This window comes from Zophobas morio, unplaced genomic scaffold, assembly GCF_036711695.1.
Source record: "Zophobas morio isolate AGI-343-1 ecotype UQ-CSIRO unplaced genomic scaffold, CSIRO_AGI_Zmor_V1 ptg000024l, whole genome shotgun sequence".
NCBI classification, from domain to species: Eukaryota; Metazoa; Arthropoda; class Insecta; order Coleoptera; family Tenebrionidae; genus Zophobas; species Zophobas morio.
The window spans coordinates 21,496,545-21,516,335 of record NW_026972129.1 but is presented as its reverse complement, the minus strand read 5'-3'; the positions used below and the strand labels follow the sequence as shown (position 1 = coordinate 21,516,335).

The 19,791-nt window shown below is 30.8% G+C and overlaps 1 protein-coding gene across 1 annotated transcript in view; it reads left to right on the top strand.

Moving 5' to 3' along the window:
• The window catches only part of LOC135134881 (phosphatidylinositol-binding clathrin assembly protein LAP-like), a 67,792-nt gene that overhangs the window by 26,922 nt on the left and 21,079 nt on the right, over positions 1-19,791 (top strand). Inside the window, exons 2-8 of the mRNA XM_064063756.1 lie at positions 10,086-10,228; positions 16,707-16,782; positions 17,140-17,160; positions 17,357-17,459; positions 17,512-17,720; positions 17,971-18,077; positions 18,174-18,307. Coding sequence (XP_063919826.1) covers positions 10,086-10,228; positions 16,707-16,782; positions 17,140-17,160; positions 17,357-17,459; positions 17,512-17,720; positions 17,971-18,077; positions 18,174-18,307 — 793 coding nt within the window. The remainder of the gene's footprint in view (positions 1-10,085; positions 10,229-16,706; positions 16,783-17,139; positions 17,161-17,356; positions 17,460-17,511; positions 17,721-17,970; positions 18,078-18,173; positions 18,308-19,791) is intronic.

Sequence of the window (19,791 nt, the reverse complement as noted above, 5' to 3'; positions counted from 1 at the left end):
AATTTGTTTTACAGTAGATTTTGATTTGTTATAAAAGTTATGTTTAAAGACAAATTGGACAGTCTAAACTAAAATGAAAGGGGTTAACTAATTATCCCACTTTTTTATGTTAATAACAGTATCTGCATCATTGCCTGTCTGAGCATTGTATAATGGAAATGTACTCAATAAATGTGTGTGGTTATTTTCATAGAACTTCCACTGCTTCGGAGGAACAATAAATATAGTACGCTTGCTATTTACTATTTACAAATATCAGTCTTCGTATTTTCAAATGGCATTAACTTTTTGGACTGAGCAAATACTTCTATTGGAATTTTTGTATGGTTTGTGCAGTGTAAGAAAATGTTTTGCCCATATCAATTTTTTGAGACATCATGTGTAAACGTTTCAAAATGTAAAAGAACCTTACTGAAAAATAAACCACATCCCAAAAGTACTCTTCAATACCTTTTAAGATGACGTCATCGATTTTTCGATGGGGATAACGATATTAGTTTTAATATTTCGATTAACATTAATTTCAACGTACTGTTTTGTCTGTTCCCAGAATTTTATAGTACATAATAAAAAAGTAGGTAGAGAAAAATGTAGTAAACAAAATTCTTCAACAACGATTTTTTTAATGTCAGTAACAGTTATAACCAAACAGAGTAGAAAGAAAATATTCTAAGGTAACAATATAAATTTTAGTGATTCAGTTTTGTCGAGTTTGTCTGCTTAATAGATGGCAGGTGCAATGTTAGAGGGGTGGCAGCTACGTTTCCCATTATTCACAATTGTCGGTTGTGCTAAATATATCCATTGTCTGCTTCACATTGTCCTAAGTGCAACCAGTAACATAAAGGCGTGCATATTTACAAAAATCTACTATCCATTACCACAACGATATTCCAACGATATTCCTTAATTAAAACTCCTAAATTAATTTAAAACATAAGAATTTTACATTTACGTTTTTGGGTACATACATACAAGATAATCCTACAAGGATTTTTAAAATTAAACCATGAATGTAGTGAAATCTACAATAATAAAAACAAGCTACTGAATGATGAGATAGCGTAAAATATGGTCATCAGCTACTGGTGCTGGAGCAAAATTCTCACACTTCTTGAAATATCTCTTCAGCTTTGCATTTTAATATATAGGCGGTTTATAGATTAGTCTTGACCTACATTTTTCGTAAATACTAATTGTTTAAAAAACAACATTATGGTTCCTTTTGTACGATAATTCCATCATGAATATTAAAAAATGGCTATTTCGAGTAGGATAATACACTGCATTACCGTGCAGCAAATTACTTAGGTTGCGTAAAACCAATTCAACAAGATTTGGAATTTTCGCGCCAACAGCAGAGGGTTGGACTGTAGGAAAAAAATAGAACTTTAGACCAGAGAATCAAAAATTGTATCCGGCTGTGATCAAGATCATTTTTTGTCATACTATATATCGCCAACTCGACATTTTTTGCATGCAATGTGGGACAATTAGAAATTATTTCGTAATCAATTGCGCAATCGTTTATGGAAACATGTTCTGTTGTTGTGCACAACTGTACTGGGTCTAGTCTTTGTCGTTACGAAACGCGTTATTTAGAATATTGGTGTTAAGTATTGGTCAACGAGTGATTTTGCGCTCATATTGGCACAAAGATGCTTCAAAGCTTTGCCAAATGGAGTATTCTTGCTCGTATCTACCGACAACACTGAAACATTGGAACCTTGAAGGTTCAAACACCTACTCCGAGAGTAGAACGGTAGAACTTCGAGAGAATATTTTTAAAGAAAGGTTAACAACACATCAGAACGTGTAGGTCAACAAGTTGACTAAGCGTTGAATATTTAAAGTGACATGTAGAGATTGCGCACCTCCAGTAGTAATAATTGTTATCACCAGCCGACCGTCATTTGATCAAAAGATCGCCCACTTTCGGGTTTCGGTTTCAGCTTTTTGAAGAATATGCTCTCGATTATCAATTGCAAACATGCTGTTTACTATCAGAAAGTAAACATTTTAATTGCGGCCTCATTACATACGTTAAAAATAGCTCTATTAGTGTATGACTTTTCTGGCGATGTGCATTCGAAAGTTAGCAACAAATTAACACGCGGTTCTAGGGGGAGTATTCCGGTCCCATATGATACGGCGATATTAAAATTATCATTAGAGCTTACTATCAGTGACATGCAGGCTTGTTTGTTTTAAAATTTATCTTGTTTCTAGCAGCGTCTGGTTTCTGCTGCATCCATGTGGTTTTTATTTATCTATATACATTTCGGCCATAATTCGCATACCAATCGATTTTCACACTTGTTGAAGCAAGACATTCAAAAATCGATTTGCGGTAATTAATGGCGACGAAAGAAAGTTACTCCAGTTCGAATCGCCATTAACTGGATTAATCGAATGGATTTCGCGTTACGGTAATGACACAGAAACACTTTTATGCAAACATTCACACGAATGGCGAATAGAGAGAATTGGATATCGATTCTCGATTAAAAAGAAGTGTCATCGTTACCACAATAATGGAGACGTTTTCAAATGCACTGGTTATTAATCTTTTTATGTAGCGGAGTTTTCCAGTGAACGAAGATTTTGGGGTCGCGAGGATGATTCTAGAACTTATTGAATTTAATTGGAAGCAATATGGGAGAATTGCATTACGGAATAAAGATGAGAATTGCGAAGTGTTGTGACGATAAATTTCAATTTTCGTTGAACTGTTGTACTTTCAAATCCGGGCTACGACGTACAAAATGAAAAACGGAGGGGTCGGGATTTCAGAAACTTTGGATTCGGGGTTCTGGTTGGTATTACAATTTGCTGTTAGGGCTAGTAGAAGTTTCAGGTCTTAGGTCTGCATAAACTTTGCGGCTACACCTACACCCTTCATCGATTTTGGCATAGTGTGTTTTCTTTGTTTTGAGATTAAAAAAGCCGAAATACCAAAATCTGGCGAATTTACGCAGTCTGTGTAATTAGTTATAATTTTATAAATTTATCGAAATGAATAAAAACACAAATTTTTGATTGTGAATGTTGATAATAATTTCAACTTATTTTTTTGTCGATGATGGTTAACACAACTATGAACTGTAAAAATATCCTTTAAATCATAATTTTATCGCCTAACAACCCTCAATTTACATAATGGGATAATTGCGAATGTTGTTAAAAAAGAATTTCGTCACTGGAGAATTCTGTTATGTAAGTTTGGCGGGTTTCCTGCTACTGTATTGGGAAGCTTCTAATTTTTCTAGGAGACTTTTTCTTTACATTTACTTTAACGATACATATCTTATTTTAACTTATAAGGATTCTCAAAAAATAAAATTCGCGTAATTAATTTTATCATTTTTAGATTTTTCAGTTTTTCGTTTCAAAGTTTTTCGAGTTCTTGATTTTTCAATTTTCATTTTTCGATTATTACAATTTTTCGTTTTTTCATTTCCTTTATTGTTAATTCCTCGATTTTCCAAATTTCAAATTTTTCAATTTTGCAATTTTTCGATTTCTCGGTTATTCGATTTTCCGATTTCTTTAATTTTCAATATTTCGATTTTACAATATTTCGTTTTTTTGATTTTGCAGTTTTTCAATTTTTAAATTACTTAAATTTTGATCTTTCGATTTTTCAATTTTTCAAGCTCTTGATAAATTACTTAAATTTTGATCTTTCGATTTTTCAATTTTTTAAGCTCTTGATTTCCAATTTTTTATTTTTAATTTTTCAAAATTTGCATTTCATCCTTTTTCGTTTTTTTTTTTGGATTTTTCAATTTTACAATTGTATAATTTTTCCATTTTTTTATTTGAAGATTTGAAAAATCCAACAATTAAAAATCAGCAAACTAAAAAATCTCCACTTTTGCACTTTTTTGATTATTTTAGTTTTTTAATTTTTAATCTTTCGATTTTTCAATTTTTCGTTTCTTCAATCTTTCACGTTTTATAATTTGTCGTTTTTCATTTTTGAGTTTCCAATTTTAAAATTTTGCAATTTTTTTCATTTTTTTGATTCGAAAAGTTGAAAATCCGAAAAATCGAAAAATTAAGAATTGAGAATCTAAAAAATCGTAAATAATTGAAAAATCGAAAAATTGAGAAAACCAAAAATTGCAAAATTAAAAAGCGGAAAATCACAAAACCAAGAACTGAAGAAACGAATTACACCAAAAAACTAAAAATTTTAATGATTGAAAAATTTAAAAATCGAAAAAATCTATGAATCGAAAACCCAAAAATTGTAAAATCGAAAAATTATAGATTCGTCAAAACTGTAGTCGAAAAATTGAAAAACTAATATCGAGGAACTGAAAATTCGAATAAATGAAAAGTTTAAAATCCACTAATTGAAAAAGAGAAAAATAAAAAATTACAATTACATATTATCACGTATTTGAAATGAAAAGTAGAAGATTCACAAATCAAAAATAATCCCAAAACTAAAATATTTCACATGAAAAAAGAAAAATTATAAAATCAGAACATTGAAAAACACAAAAAATAAAAAACCGAAACGAAAAATTGCAAATCGAAAAATTGTCAAAATAAAGCAGACCAAAAAGCGAAACAAAAAATTGCAATTCGAAGATTTGAAGAAAATGAAATATTGAAAAGTCGAATAAATGAAAACATCGTAATAAAATCTAATAAGTAATTGAAAAATGGAAAAATTCTAAGATAGTAAAATTAAAAAAATTAAGTATTTAGAAAAATATTATTATTATTACATATTTAATGTGAAAACTAGAAATATTGCAATTCAAAAATTGAAAAACTGAAAAATTCAAAAATTTCACATTGAAAAAAAAATACAAATTATAAAATCAAATTATTGAAAAACCGAAAAACTGAAAAATCAAAAAGCTGAATTTCCTAAAATTGCAAAATCTAAAAATTGAAACATCCAAAAGTTGGAAAATCGAAAAAGTGCAAAATTTAAAAATGAAAACTTAAAGAGTTGCATATTGTAAAATTGTAGAAACTAAAAACTGAAAAAATTGACACTGAAAAAACAAAAAATTGTAAAAATAAAGGAAATAAAAAACCGAAACGAGAAATTGCACATCTAAAATTTAAAGAAATGAAAAATTAAAAGTTGAAAATTTGAGAAATTTTAAACTGGAAAATTGCAAAATCTAAAACTGAAGAAACAAAAAAATGAAAAATTAAAAAATCGCAAATCGAAAAATTGAAGAAACAAGAAACTAAAAAAATTAAAATTGAAAAACAAAAAATTACAAAATCGAAACATCGAAAAATAGAAGAAAACAAAAAACCGAAACTAAAATAAAGGTTATCATTAAAAAATAAAATTTAAGTCAAAAAAGTTGTGGAAGTGTTATTTGCTTTTTATTTATAGAGGTTATCAGAAAACAAAAATCGCAAACAATTTTTATAATATTTCAAGGAAGTTGGGCTACACTTCCAGGGCAAGGGAAGTTCTGTCGAAATAACCTTCGACCAATTTTTTTAACACAAATCCATGCAACCGCTGAAGCTTGGCATCTGCTTGGAAGAATTAAACAAACACTCCAAGTTCAGCATATTATTTTTATTGTGAGCATATTTTCTCCCGTTGAGTATCTGCTTGAAATATACCTTTCATTGTGGGCCGTGTTCCCCTGAATTTGTGGCCCTAAGGCGCAGGATCCTCAGTGGTGTTATTTTTTTAACTTGATATTCTTATGTTACTACAAACTGAACGACATTCACCCAAAAACATGACAGTGTTTTCACAATTTACTTGTTAAATAGCTCCCATACACCATTTTTGTTTATAAACATAAAAAAATATTAAGTACCCGTAGCAACTACCATGCGATTTTTAAATTTCTGCTCTAGTTGACCATAACGCGTACGTCAGCGGTGCAATTGAAACGTCATGGCTAACTAGAGCAGAAATTAGAAAACGTTGTAATTAAATAAAACACATTTTTTGTCATAAATTTAGTACATTATATAATTTCCAAAGTATTTTTTATATTTTTTTGAGGTCACGTCATCATTTTTTACAACATAAAAACCAAAAACTTGGTCTCCCATTTACTTCAATCTTACAGTAATGTAGTGTCCGTCTATATTTTATAAACATAGCATAGATATTATTACAATAACAGCTTCTCACCCAAAAATAATATTCGAATCGTTTTGGTCCATTCTAGCTTAATTAATCTTCTCTTTTGTTTTAAGGAGACAAAATCAATCTAATTTAAATTTCTTTTAACACAAATGCACGCGGCCGCTGACTCGTATTGTGAACGTGGTTATATAGTCGACTTTTCGAAGTGTAAACGTAAACGTTCGAAGTTAAGCATGCAATTACTAAGAGAACATTTTTTCCATTAGTTATCTAATTTAAATTTGCATGCTCTTTGGCGAGGGTGTTATTTACGCCACTGGTTTTTACTTTGTATAGGTTATTACAAAACAAAAATCGTGAAATCAAAGTTTATTATTTTATATAATATATCCGGGATTTGTTGGACTGTACTTGAGGGGCAAGGGAAGTTCTTTCGAAATAAATTTCTACCAATGTTTTTGAATATACAATATAGGGTGATTCAAAAATGGCACACCAACACAACGGTACATTATTAAGTTCAAAAGTTTTAAGGTCGAGAAAAATCATTAAAAAAAAATCTTACATCAGTTTGACTTTCACTTATAAAAAAGAAGAAAAAATAGTGACTGTTGTTGGATTCATTTTGACCAATTTTTATGTTTTTTGTTATATTATAAAACAAAGAAAACTGTGGACAAAGACATAATATGTACATATTTTCAAAGTTATTTTAAATCATGAATTATAAATTATAAGAAATGCTCAACTCTAAAAGAAAAATTAAATTTTCTACATTTGGACCTAAGGATTTTCAAAATTATGTTTTCCTTGCTCAGTAGACAGTCCCTAACGTCTCAATGATTTAGTGCGTCATTTTTTTACACTCTATATATTAAAAGAAAAATAATTTCCACCATGGGAAAGACAAAGCTTGAGTCTAAGCTTCCCTAGTGTTACTTTTTGAAAATTTTGCTACATTTTAAAGAAATTAACTATTTTAAGTTGGCCAAATTAAGCTAACTTTGTAGCACTGTATTGTACTTTTTAATACTAAGTCAGAAATGTTATCACTGGAGACGCATAAAGCAGCATTTTTCTGTCATTTGGTAAAAATTGTTGCAAAGTAATGTATTTTTGGCTTTATTTAGTGTTATTTTCAAATTTGAAAGTTTGGATAGGTTTGCTCAATGTTTCATGATCCCTAGAATTACCAACTGTGTTTATTAAATTTTTTGGGGTTTTCGGGCTTTCAATAACTATTGTTTTCACACTTCAAAGACAGTCATTGGCCATTCTCCTAATTGTCAAAATTTTAAAACGATCACCGTCTTTAGTAAAAATATACTTGATTGGTATCAGAACGAAGCCCCTGGTTTGTCACATCGTTTTGAATGTAAGTTGAAATTAGAAAACATCTGAAATTCCAAAACTACTGGAATGATTTGTGTTATTGCTAAACATAGACCAAATGTGGGAGCTTTGTACTTGGTGGTAGTTTTACAGACATTGAATAAATTCATAAAGGTTACTCAACCAGTCGGATTTACGTCATTCTGTGCCCAAAACCTGAACTTCTTCTCTTAATTTAATTTTCGTCTCGGTTTTTCCTTAATTTAATCACAGAGGAATAGAATGAATTTACAATCACCGTTTATGTAGATTTTAACACATGTAATTTAGATTCCTAAAATGGTTAGGATTTTACCATTTTGAAAGTGAATATGTGTCTAATTTAGTCGTATCGCTTTATTACCAAGACTTTTTTAATGGTTGAGTTTCAACATTAACTTTATTATGTCTCTATCTACTAAAGCCTAGTAAAAGTACTAATAACTTCTGCGGACAAAGTAAAACTACATTTCCTGGTTTGCTTGATTTGCCTTAACTAAATTGATAAATGCAGATGTGGTTTACCAAATAAAGCAACCGTAAATGTTTCATGATTTCCATGAAAATCTGCGCGTAATGACTTAGTTGGAGTCTCAAATAAACACGTAATTCTTTTACAACCAAATACGGGGAAAAGTAAATGTTTACATTCACCATAGTGCAAAAACTGCAGTTGATTGCGAGTTTAATAGATGGGATTTACAAAGATACTAAAACAGTTGTAATACAAGCGGTTCCTCAAAGAAATTTTTAAATTAGGGGAAAACCGAAAATTAAAAGTACTATGTTGGTGAGAAAAGTGGTTATAGTATAGTATTACTTTGTTGGAAAATGTAATGTATATAACATGTGAAGAAAATGTGTTTTACCCACTCCTAGAAAAACGTATGTTGTATGGTTACAAATGTATTACGTTATTTAAATGGCCTCTTGTTAACAAAGTTGCAGCAATTATTTCTAAGCTATCGCTTTTTAGTGGTTGTTATACGTAGAAATAGGATTCAGTACAAAGCGCAAGCGATTTATGTATTTCTAAGGTCGTATTCAGTTCGATGTTGTTACAAAACGATGTAGCTTTTATAAAACAATAAATTATACCTTTCAAGAGTTGCGCAATAAATTTTATTGGATTCTTCTCAATGTAAAAGTTGCACTACAATTTTTATCAATAACCAGTATTTCCTTTCATTTCTGTCTGATTGGGTTTTTCACAACTATATCCCGCTCACACGATACAAATTAATAAATCAAAATCTGATTTTTTTACCAAACCATGTATTGCGTTATCCTGTTAGTGTTTTTACATGTGTTACGAAGTTTATTATTATCAGTAAAAATTATCAGATGAATGACTTCTTATCTTGCAGACAAGGTTAAAAATAATATATCACAAATATGTGGGAGAATTAAGGTACAAATAAACTAATATTCACCATATAAATAATAATTACTGTTGATAATAACTTAATTACAAATTAATAGCAAGAAATGTTGTATGCTTAATATTCATCAAATTTATTTTATTATTAATGAGTGTTCGAATAAACAGTCGCTTGTCTTTATAAAACTGGCAAAATAATGTACATACATGATAATAACAATATATCAAAGCCAAATGACCACAATGAATTGTTTTCGAACACGAGCTGTTCTTATCTGATCGCATTGTTTTTATTATTATTATAGTATTCCTAAAGAACTAACAGTATTTTTAGCAATATAATCTCACAATAAATTTAAATTCTTTCCTAAAAGTTATTTTCACCAATTCGATTGACTTTAAGAGGTAAACAACACTTCAACTGTCGCTGTATAATTTTCCCGTTTTAAAATTTTATCAATTTATTTATGTTTATCAGATTAGGAAATTTTGATAATGTTGCAAATTTTGTATCCAAATCTTGTTATTCACTTTGTTGACCACATAATTTTTTAAATATACAAAATTATAGAAAATGTTGACCGAACGAATTTTAAAGAGGCTGCCAAATCAACGTCAGATTAATATAAACTGACTAGATTGTGTTGTAAATTACTCAACCTACTACTCTGAAAATGCAATGGTGCTTCACATTATCTCTAACAAAAATGTATCTATTCATTGTTCGATATTTTTTAATAACTTGTTGTTATTGAAAAATTCGCCTGAGGAGTGATAATGTCAATACAGTTAGTTAATGCTGCACAGTTGAACATTTTTGATATGTATGGAAAATTTAATTAAACATCTAATAATTTAATTTTAGTATTTTTCCATGAGTAGTGAAATTGAACTCGTGTTATACTATGTAAAATACATATTAATTAAAACCTCGTTTTCGTAATTCCATTACATTCTAACATTCTAATTACAAATTTGCGAATAATTCTTCTATTTATGAATGAATAAAAACCCATTTATAAATTCCAGTAAATACGCACATTTCTATTCCACCCAGAGTTTATTCCACTCGTACGATCATGTAATTTTTTGAATCATGCTTTGTTAAATGAGTAGCTACCTGCGTGTAATTCTTGAGTGGGTGTGCGATGTAAAATTAATGTTTGCTGTTAAAGTTATGACTGTTTTTTCGTGACGGAATTATAACGCAAGCTTTATGAATTTTTATTTTCATTTCAGATTTAATACACTGCACAAATGAACCAAATGTATCCATACCACAACTAGCGAACCTACTCATCGAAAGATCACAAAACACAAATTGGGTCGTCGTGTATAAAGCCCTCATCACAGTTCATCACATGATGTGTTACGGAAACGAAGTAAGTATTTTAAATTGCAAATCAAAAACTGGACCAAAATTGTATAGTGGAAGTTACGGTTATAAGACCGGCAGGATGTGTATAATAAATCAAATCGAGATTGTAAATCAAAACCGATTAGCTTGTTGTTCTAAAGCTAATAGAAGTTTAGTGTTTCTGCACCGGATTACAATACGTGGTTTATGGAGTCTATTGAAGGCAGTTTGAAATTTGTAATTATGATATAACAAGTCTGCATGTAAACTAGCCAACGGATGTGAGTCATGGTATAGTGCGTTGAACGTAATTTATTTATTTATGCCATTTTAAAATTGAAAAGTACAAACTTCAAGGAATACATTGATTCATCATTATTGGCCTGTCGGAAAGGTTCAATGTGAATGTTTCTTCTGCAACGGACTGCATTGTTTGGGTGTTATGCAAAGGATCAAATAGAAAGCGTTGTATGGCCTAGAGGCACTGAGAGAAAAAACATCATTGTGTGTGATATTATCTTGGTAATTCCTTAAGACCCGATTGCAGCTTTTATAACAATATAGAAATAAGTTGATGGCAATTCCCAACAGATAATAACATTTAATAATTGTTTGACCTCTGCACGCTTTGTGAAGTTGTGTCATCTCTATATATCGTTTCGTCCGCAATTTATGAACTTTTCGGGTGACTTTTGACATTGATGTGTTATAAAAATGGTATGATTTATTCTGGGAGGTAATCAATCCGAATTACTACACAGTGACGCATGCAAACAAGATTTTTTTCGACCAAGAAATGGCATTTTATTGGGGATTTTCAGAAGTTTCTTGGTAAAGCAAATAAATATCCTGGACTCAGTTATTCACATAAAATAAAAATTTTCTTAGACTTTGTAACTTAATTCTGTCTGTGCGAGCTTTTATCCGTGTTTAGGTTAAATGTTGGCATTTTTCATAATTTTTGGCCACCTAATTTTTCCAAAATCGCGCCAAATACGGCCTTAACAAAAGTGGTATGATTGCTCTAGTCTAGATATTCGATGATGGCCCTCCACCTTGAAACCGGACCTACCAATACACCGTATTTTTGAACTCAGCTCCTCGAAATGTTTCCCAGTTTATTTTTTTTTTTAAGGAGTGCTTTCCAGTTCAGAGGAAATTTTGATCCCCTGAAGTTTTGTGTGGCCTCAGTTCTCCAAAAATTCCTATCATTTTACCAAAGTCGGCAAAATGAAATATGTATATCAATTTTTGAAGATACATATTTTTAAAAGTCGATTTTGAACCCGAATATTTAGAAAATCAGTCGTGGTATCTACATGTGAATAATTTCCGTCATAGACTCATCATTCTTGCGTAATCAGGATTTTTTTTCATAATTTTTGGCTATCCACTTTTCCAAAATCGCGCTAAATACGTCCTTATCATAAATGCCACAATTACCCCGGATTTTCGATGATAGCTCTCAATCTTGGAACCATGATCATCAGCATACCACCATATTTTTGGATTCAACTCGACGCAATCTATTTCCAAAATTTTTTTGTAGATTTTTTAGGTAACTTCAAGGAAATCTCAATTGATCTACTTGCAAAATTTAGACCTTCATTCGAACACTTTTGAATCGTAGTAACGGAGATTTTTGCCTTGATTTCGATCAGTTTTTCGAAAATTTCTACCAATTTTCCAAAATCGCCAAAATGAAATATTGCAAGCAATTTTGGAGATATTTTGAAACGAAATGTGTCGAAAGCCAGTCGTAGTATCCACTTGGGATGATTTTCTCCTATAGATCCATGGTCCTTACGCAAACAGATTTTTTTTTCATAACTTTTAGGCACTGAGTTCTTCCAAAAACGCACTAAATACATCCTTAAGAAAAATACCATGATTGCTCTGGATTTTGAAAGATAGCCCACAGTCTTGGAACCGAGACCATCGACCTAACAGATTTTTGGATTCAACTCGTCGAAATCTGTCTCCCACACGGAGGTAGAAGAGACCGGAGGGAGCGTACCGTATGCTAGCAATGTAACGATTCTGGCATCGTTCAAGACCCGGTCAGACACCGGTTATGATCTTATTTGAACAAGGCGCCAATATTTACCAGCCCGACGCAAACGCGCTGCTACACTCAACAGCTGACAGAGTTTGGATTTCCAGTGGCGTACTATCACGTAACACGTGCTGTTTATATGCAATTGTTCGTTCTTGAGTTTCGAGTTTAGTTGTGCTGTTTTAGTTTTGGACGTGTTGTTGGTGTTTTTAATTTGAATAGATTTTGATTATAATTAAAGATCATAATAACATTTAGAGACTTATATATAAGGTTGTCAACATAAAATATGTTGCCCCGCCACTGGTTATGACTGCTAAACATTTAGAGGGTGGAGCTTAGCACAGCGCGCATTTCAAGTAGGGTCATAAACGGTGCCTGAGTCTGTGTCACAAAATTCACGACACCTTCCCTCCGGTCTTTTCTACCTCCGTGGTCTCCCAGAACTTTTTAACTTTGCGAAAATTTCATTTTTTTAATACCTTACTTACGAAATTTTTGGTCTTTACTCGAACGCTTTTGAAATTTTTCAAAGAAAATTTTTGCGTTCATTTCGTTCCTCTGAATTTTTTTATGATCAGAGTTTTTCGAAAATTTCTACCATTTTTCCAAAATTATCAAAATGAAACAATTTTTGAGATTTTTAAAAACTTGAGTTTGAAACCGGATATGTCGAAAACCAGCCTTAGTATCGATTTGGGATCATTTTTTCTTATAGAGTCATCATTTCTACGTAAACAGGATGTTTTTCATAATTTTTGGGCACCCAGTTTTTCCGAAATCGCGCTAAATACTTCCTTAACAAAAATGGCACGATTATTCCGGATTTTCGATAATAACTCGTGGAACTGGGACCAACAACATCTCATATTTTTGCGTAAATCTCAATTTTTTTAATACAGCTTTTGAAATTTTTGATGTCTACTCGAGTACTTTTGAAACTTTGCAAAAGAGCAATTTTTGAGATCTTTAAAAAAATTGACTTTGAAAGCGGAGATGTCTAAAACCAGTTTTAATATCGACTTGGGATTATTGTATCTTATAGATTCATCATCCCTGCGTAAACAGAAATATTTTCATAATTTTTGAGCACCCAGTTTTTCTGAAATCGTGCTAAATACGACCTTAAGAAAACTGCTACGATTGTTCCGGATTTTCGATAATAGTCCCTAATTTTGGAATTCGCAAAATGGAATAATTGAAAATTCCAAATTTCGAAAATTCACAATTTGAAAAATCGAAAGGTCGAAAAATCGAAAAACCGAGTCATCGAGAAATCGAAACGTCAAAAGATCGAGAAATCTAAAACTAAAATATCGAAAAATTGAAAGATCCAAAAATGGAAAAATCACAAAAATGAAGTGTTGAAAAGTTGAGAAATGGAAAATCAAGAAATCAAAAAATTTAAACATTCAAAAACTGGGAAGTCAAGAAATGGAACAATCGAAAAATTGGATAATTGAAATATGTATGTGTTAAAAAAAATAAATAAAAATCGGAAATTGAAAAATCAAAAAATGTAACATTAAAAAAAAACGAAAAATTGAAAAATGGAAAAAACGAGAAATCGAAAAATTTAAAAACTCGAAAAACTGAAAAATAGAATTATTGAAAAATCCAGAAATTGGAAAATCTAAAAATCGAGAAACCAAGAGATCAAAAAATCGACCATTTGAAAATTGAAACATCGAGAAATCGAAGCATCAAAAGATCGAGAAATCGAGAAGTCGAAGAATTGAATAATCCTGAAATTTAAAAATGGAGAAATCGAACAATTAAAGTATGAAAAAATTAAAAATTTAAATTAAAAAAAAAATAAAAAAATCGAAAAATCGAACAATCGAAACATCTAAATCTCAATAAATCCAGAAATCTAAAAATTGATAGGACTGAAAATAGAAAAATCTGAAATTTAAGAAATTAAAAAAGTCAAATATTGAGAAATGGAATCGAAAACAAAAAAAAAAACAAAACTGAAACATCGAAAGGCTCAGAATGGAAAAATCAAAAACCTGAAAAATCGAAAAATTGGAAAATCGAAAAATTGAAGAATTAAAAATCTGAAGATCGAAAATTTGAGAACTCGAAAAATCGAGTAATCGAAAAGCCGAAAAATCGAAAAATCCAAATATGTAAAAATCGAAAAATTGAAATTTCGAAAACTGAAATATCCTAAAAGCGAATTATCAGCAAACAGAGAAATCGAAAATATAAAAATTCGAGAAATTGAAACATCGAAAAATTGAAAAATCTCAAAAATTAATACCGAAAAATTGAAAATAGAGAAATTGAAAAACTAGAAAATGGACAAATTGAAAAATCGAAAAATTTGAATGTCCCGAAACTGAAATATCAAAAAATTGAAAATCCTAAAAATTCCAGAACCATCACATGGCATATTTTTGAATTCAACTCGTCGAGATGCATCGCCCAGAATTTTTTGTGAATTTTAAGGTAACTTACGAAATTTTTTATGTTTATCGAACACTATAAAAACCGGAGTTTTTTGCGTTGATTTCGATTCCTCCAAGTTTTTATCAGCACAGTTCTTCGAAAATCTCTGCGATTTTTCCAAAATGACCAAAACGAAATACTTACAAGCGTATAACAATTTTTGGGATGGTTAAAAAATTGTCTTAGAAATTGAAAATGTCGAAAACAAGTTTTAAAATGGACTTGGGATTATTTTTCTTTATTGATTCATTATCCCTGCTTAAACAGGATTTTTTTCATAATTTTTGGGCACCCAGTTTTTCCAAAATCGCCCAAAATACGTCGTTAAGAAACATGCTACGATTGCTCCGAATTTTGGCCCTCAATCTTAGAACTAGGACCCTCAACATACCATATTTTTTTAATTCAGTACGTCAAAATCTATCTGCCAGAATTTTTTGTGAATTTTTAAGTAACTTGTAATTTGGCCTTTACTTGAGCACTTTCTAAATTTGGCAAGAGAGATTTTTGCGTTGATTTCGAATCGCTGCAATTTTTTGTCTTCAGTTCTTCAAAAATTTCTACCATTTTTCCAAAATCATCAAAATGAAATAGTTATTTATAGCAATTTTTGAAATAAAAAAAAACACTGAAAATGAATACATATGTCGAAAACATGTCCTAGAACTTAAACTTGGGATTATTTTCGCTTAGAAATGGACATTTTTCATAATTTTTGCGTCCCTAATTTTTTCAAAATCGCACCAAATACACCCTTAACAAAAATGCCACAGTTGCTTCCGATTTTCGATGATAGCCCTCAATCTTGCAAGTGGGCCATCAATATGCCAGATTTTTGGATTCAGCTCGCCAAAATCTGTCTCCAAGAATTTTTTGTGGATTTTTAGGTAACGAAATTCTCATTTTTGAAATTTGTATTATGATAGAACAAGTCTGCATGTAAACTAGCCAACGGATGTGAGTCATGGTATAGTGCGTTGAACGTACATAATTAATTTATTTATACCATTTTAAATTTGAAAAGTACAACCTTCAAGGAATACATATATAAAATATGTATGTAAAATAGATATATAAAAAAAGCAAACACTTATGAAATTTTTGGCCTTTACAGTCAGATTTCGATCCCTTGAAAGTTTTTATGGGCACAGTTCCTCGAAAATCGACCATTTTTCCAAAATCGTCAAAATAAAATATAGCAATTTGTTTTTGGATATTTGAAAATTTTGATTTTGAAACCGAATATGTCAAAAACCAGTCTTAGTATTAACTTGGGATTATTTTCCCTAATATATCGCAGCAGTCCTACGTGAACAGAATTTTTTAACAAAAACGCCACGAGTACTTCGGATTTTCGATGAAAACCCCCCAACTTTGAAATGGGACCATCAACTGTTTTGTGCATTTTTAAGTAAATTCGCGAAAATCCCAATTTTTTAACTGTATCAAAATTTTACTGAACTATTCTGAAATTTGGCAGATGCTTCCTCGGCAAAATTTTAGTAGTAGTCACCTGAAATGTTCGCTAAGTAAATGTTCTTTAAATTTAATATTTTAATAATAAAATAATATGCGTCCACACGTGTGAATTATTAATCAAAGCAGATTCATAAACCACAGATACAGATGAATGTTATTGTATAAATTTTCGTTAATTAAAGAATCTACAGTGGGTGTCTATTTATTTCATCGCTTATATTTACTTTTTATTTATGTAATTAATTGTATTCTTTGGTATCTTCATCAAGACCCAATATAGTTTTGATAAAAATTCAATAAAATATATATTTAATAAGGTAAAAGGCTTTTCATATAAAATACCAAAAGAAACATCGAAGCGCCATTGAGAAAAAAATTTCCCGATATATTTTTCTTTTCCATACGAAATTATTCAACGAAAAAGTAAACATTGTATAACGTAGTTAAAACAGCCTCGAGCCCCGCGTTTTTAGATCGTCTCTCTCGTAGCTAATTTTTATTTTTTAATTTTCAGCGTTTCACACAATATTTAGCGTCGAGCAACAGCACGTTTCAACTAAGCAATTTTCTTGATAAGAGTGGCGTTCAAGGTGAGTTTATTGATCCTTAATAAATTACGAACCCACACCTTTTCCATTTTTTGCACGCACAACTTATAGAATTAACGCAATAGTTATTAACTTCATTCATGGCACTTCCACTAATTCCGAAGTGGATATTTTTGGTAACATTTTTACGATCGACCTAAAAATATCACCTTCGATCCATTTTTGCGAAGCTGTCAACACTGAATTAGTGCATATTGGTTGCAATTGTCCAGTGTTGATTGCTAACGTATCTATGTCGTTATTCAAGTAACCACAGCCATTACGTAACCAGAAATGCCTTCATTAGCTCTAAGTGTTAATAATTCTGAGTTATTAACTTTCATTTTTGTTTTTCTCAAGGAATACTGAATGTTAGGACTGGTAAGTTGATGATTTTGATGTGTGGTGGTTGGGAAGCTTTTGTTCTGGAGCCTTTTTCTTTCTCTGCTAGTTTAAATTTCTACTTACTTTCCTGAGTTGGGGGTGTTTGATTAAATCGTATTTAAATGTTTGTTTTTTGCACCCTGTTTTTCTTTTCAAAGTGCAAAGCTCTGACTTACCTAATGTATATTTATAGGTTACGACATGTCGCCGTTTATTAGACGTTATTCCAGATATTTAAATGAGAAGGCGTTGTCTTACAGAACTGTAGCCTTCGACTTTTGTAAAGTGAAAAGGGGGCAAGTTTGTAATCGGATTTGTGACGGTTGATATTTATTCAGTGCTTTTTAGGAAGGAAGACGGCATGTTGAGAACAATGAACGCCGATAAACTTTTGAAAACTTTACCCGTGTTACAGAACCAATTAGATGCTCTTTTAGAATTCGATTGTTCTGCCAATGACCTTACCAATGGCGTTATTAATATGTGTTTTATGTTACTTTTCAAGGATCTTATAAGACTTTTTGCATGCTACAATGATGGTATTATTAATTTATTAGGTTGGTAATGTCTTAATTCAGGAACTCGTTTATTGGAATTGCAAAATTTTTCATTCAGCGGAATCTCCTTTAATAAAGTAAACAAATTAAATTAGTCTGGTAAAGCTTCACGAAATATTAAAACGGGTCACAATGAGCTTCGCAATAACGTTTTAACGACACACCAAAAATCAGATTCAACGCACATTTCCAGATTTTGCAATTTCAATTCACGTTCTATCCGCCCCTTTTACAAAATTATTACTTGCAGAAAAATTCTTCGATATGAATAAAAAACAGTGCAAAGAAGCCTTGGATATTTACAAAAAGTTCCTCATTAGGATGGATAAAGTGGCTGAATTTTTAAAGGTTGCCGAAGTGAGTACGTTTAATTAACGGAAATCAATACTGCGATATGTTATCGCGTTAACTAAGTTAACTACAGATAAACTTGTGTTTGGATGAAATTTTCAGAACGTCGGCATCGATAAAGGTGACATTCCTGACCTCACGAAAGCACCTAGTAGTCTACTAGATGCCCTAGAGCAACATCTGAATCATCTAGATGGGAAGAAGAGTTCCCAAGCGAGTTCAACTCAATCCACAAGGTTAGTATTTATCATACGGTTGTCAAAGTTCGGATTCTTGCATAGTGTAATTTTTTTCACAGTTCCGTTAGGTATGAATGTGAACATAATGAGTTTCCATTGAGCAAATAAAAATGTCGTGTAGTTCGTGCTGCATAATGATGTGGATTTATTGATCAGCAACTATAATTTGAAACTTGTTTATCAAATAGAAAAAAGTTGCAAAATTTTAAGTTTGTCCATTATTTTTGATGAGAATTGCACATTTGAGATTTGTTTATTGTTTACTGAAAAATTTTATTATGTAATCAGATTAAAATAAAAAAAGTAGTCTTGCGGCGAATATGTAGGTGTGATTATGATAATTGCTTTTTACAATAAAAGTAAAGCAAGAAGAAACGTTTCGCCAAATTCTTTATCTAGTATCTCGCCACTGAGATTATCAGATAATTTTTTTATTTTTGTTCGAAGATTTATTGATTTATCGGAATGAAAGATAACTACATACTTTGACTTATCAAATAATAATCGAAAATGTTAATTTTCAGTTTCGTGTTCAATATCTTAATCCACAATAAAATTTTTCAAATGGGAAAATTGGAGGTATAAAAATATACTTCCATTAAATAACTTACACTTGATGGCCGCATTTTTATTTTTTTCATAAAAACTGCACTGTTTAAAAGATAAATTAAAAATACACGGAGTCCATTTTGAATTTTTTACGTTAAATAGGGTTTTTAAATGCAGTGTACCTAAATGTGGCATTTCATTAAAATAAATGCATATCACGTACTAACTTAAAAGTTAGTGGCGTTACAAAAGATAATAATTATTGCCAAAAAAGAAAACTAGTTAAACCGTTCGAGTTTTTTTTTTTAATATTATTTATTTATTTTTCGCTTTATTAAACTTTAAACGTAGGTGTTTTAATTTAATGTTTAAAAATTTGATATAGAAAAGCGTTTATAAAATAGTATTTAAAATTTGAGTCAAAAAAAAAAAAAGAAAATGTGGCTAAAGAAAAAGTTGTTGAGACTTCCTGCGCGACTAGTATCAAATCCAGGGTTGGGCAAAATTACAGGGTTCAACTACAAAATTATAGAGTTGAAATTATGCACCAAGGCTAATTAAAATTTTGCAAGCGCTGTGGACGATTTTGTATTTACAGAATATAATTTCCAACTTCCAACAACGACCAACCAAAGCACATTCGTCAGAATGGCCGCGTTACGACAGTAGGACCATTTCGACATACGTATAATTTCGTGTTTTTTATTTTTTGACGTTTCGCAGGTCGTATGCAACTTTCCTGTTTCTGGCTGTGTTGGCGATTTTAATGAACATATATAATCTCCGAAACTGCGGAGCTGATTGCCTTGAAATTATAGGTGCACTTTAAGAGTAGTGCGGAGATTGTAGAACGGCAATTATAATCTCTTCCAAAAAAATTATGACGCCATCGAATCCCGCTTTAAAAGTAAAATTGTGTACAAGTATTGTTC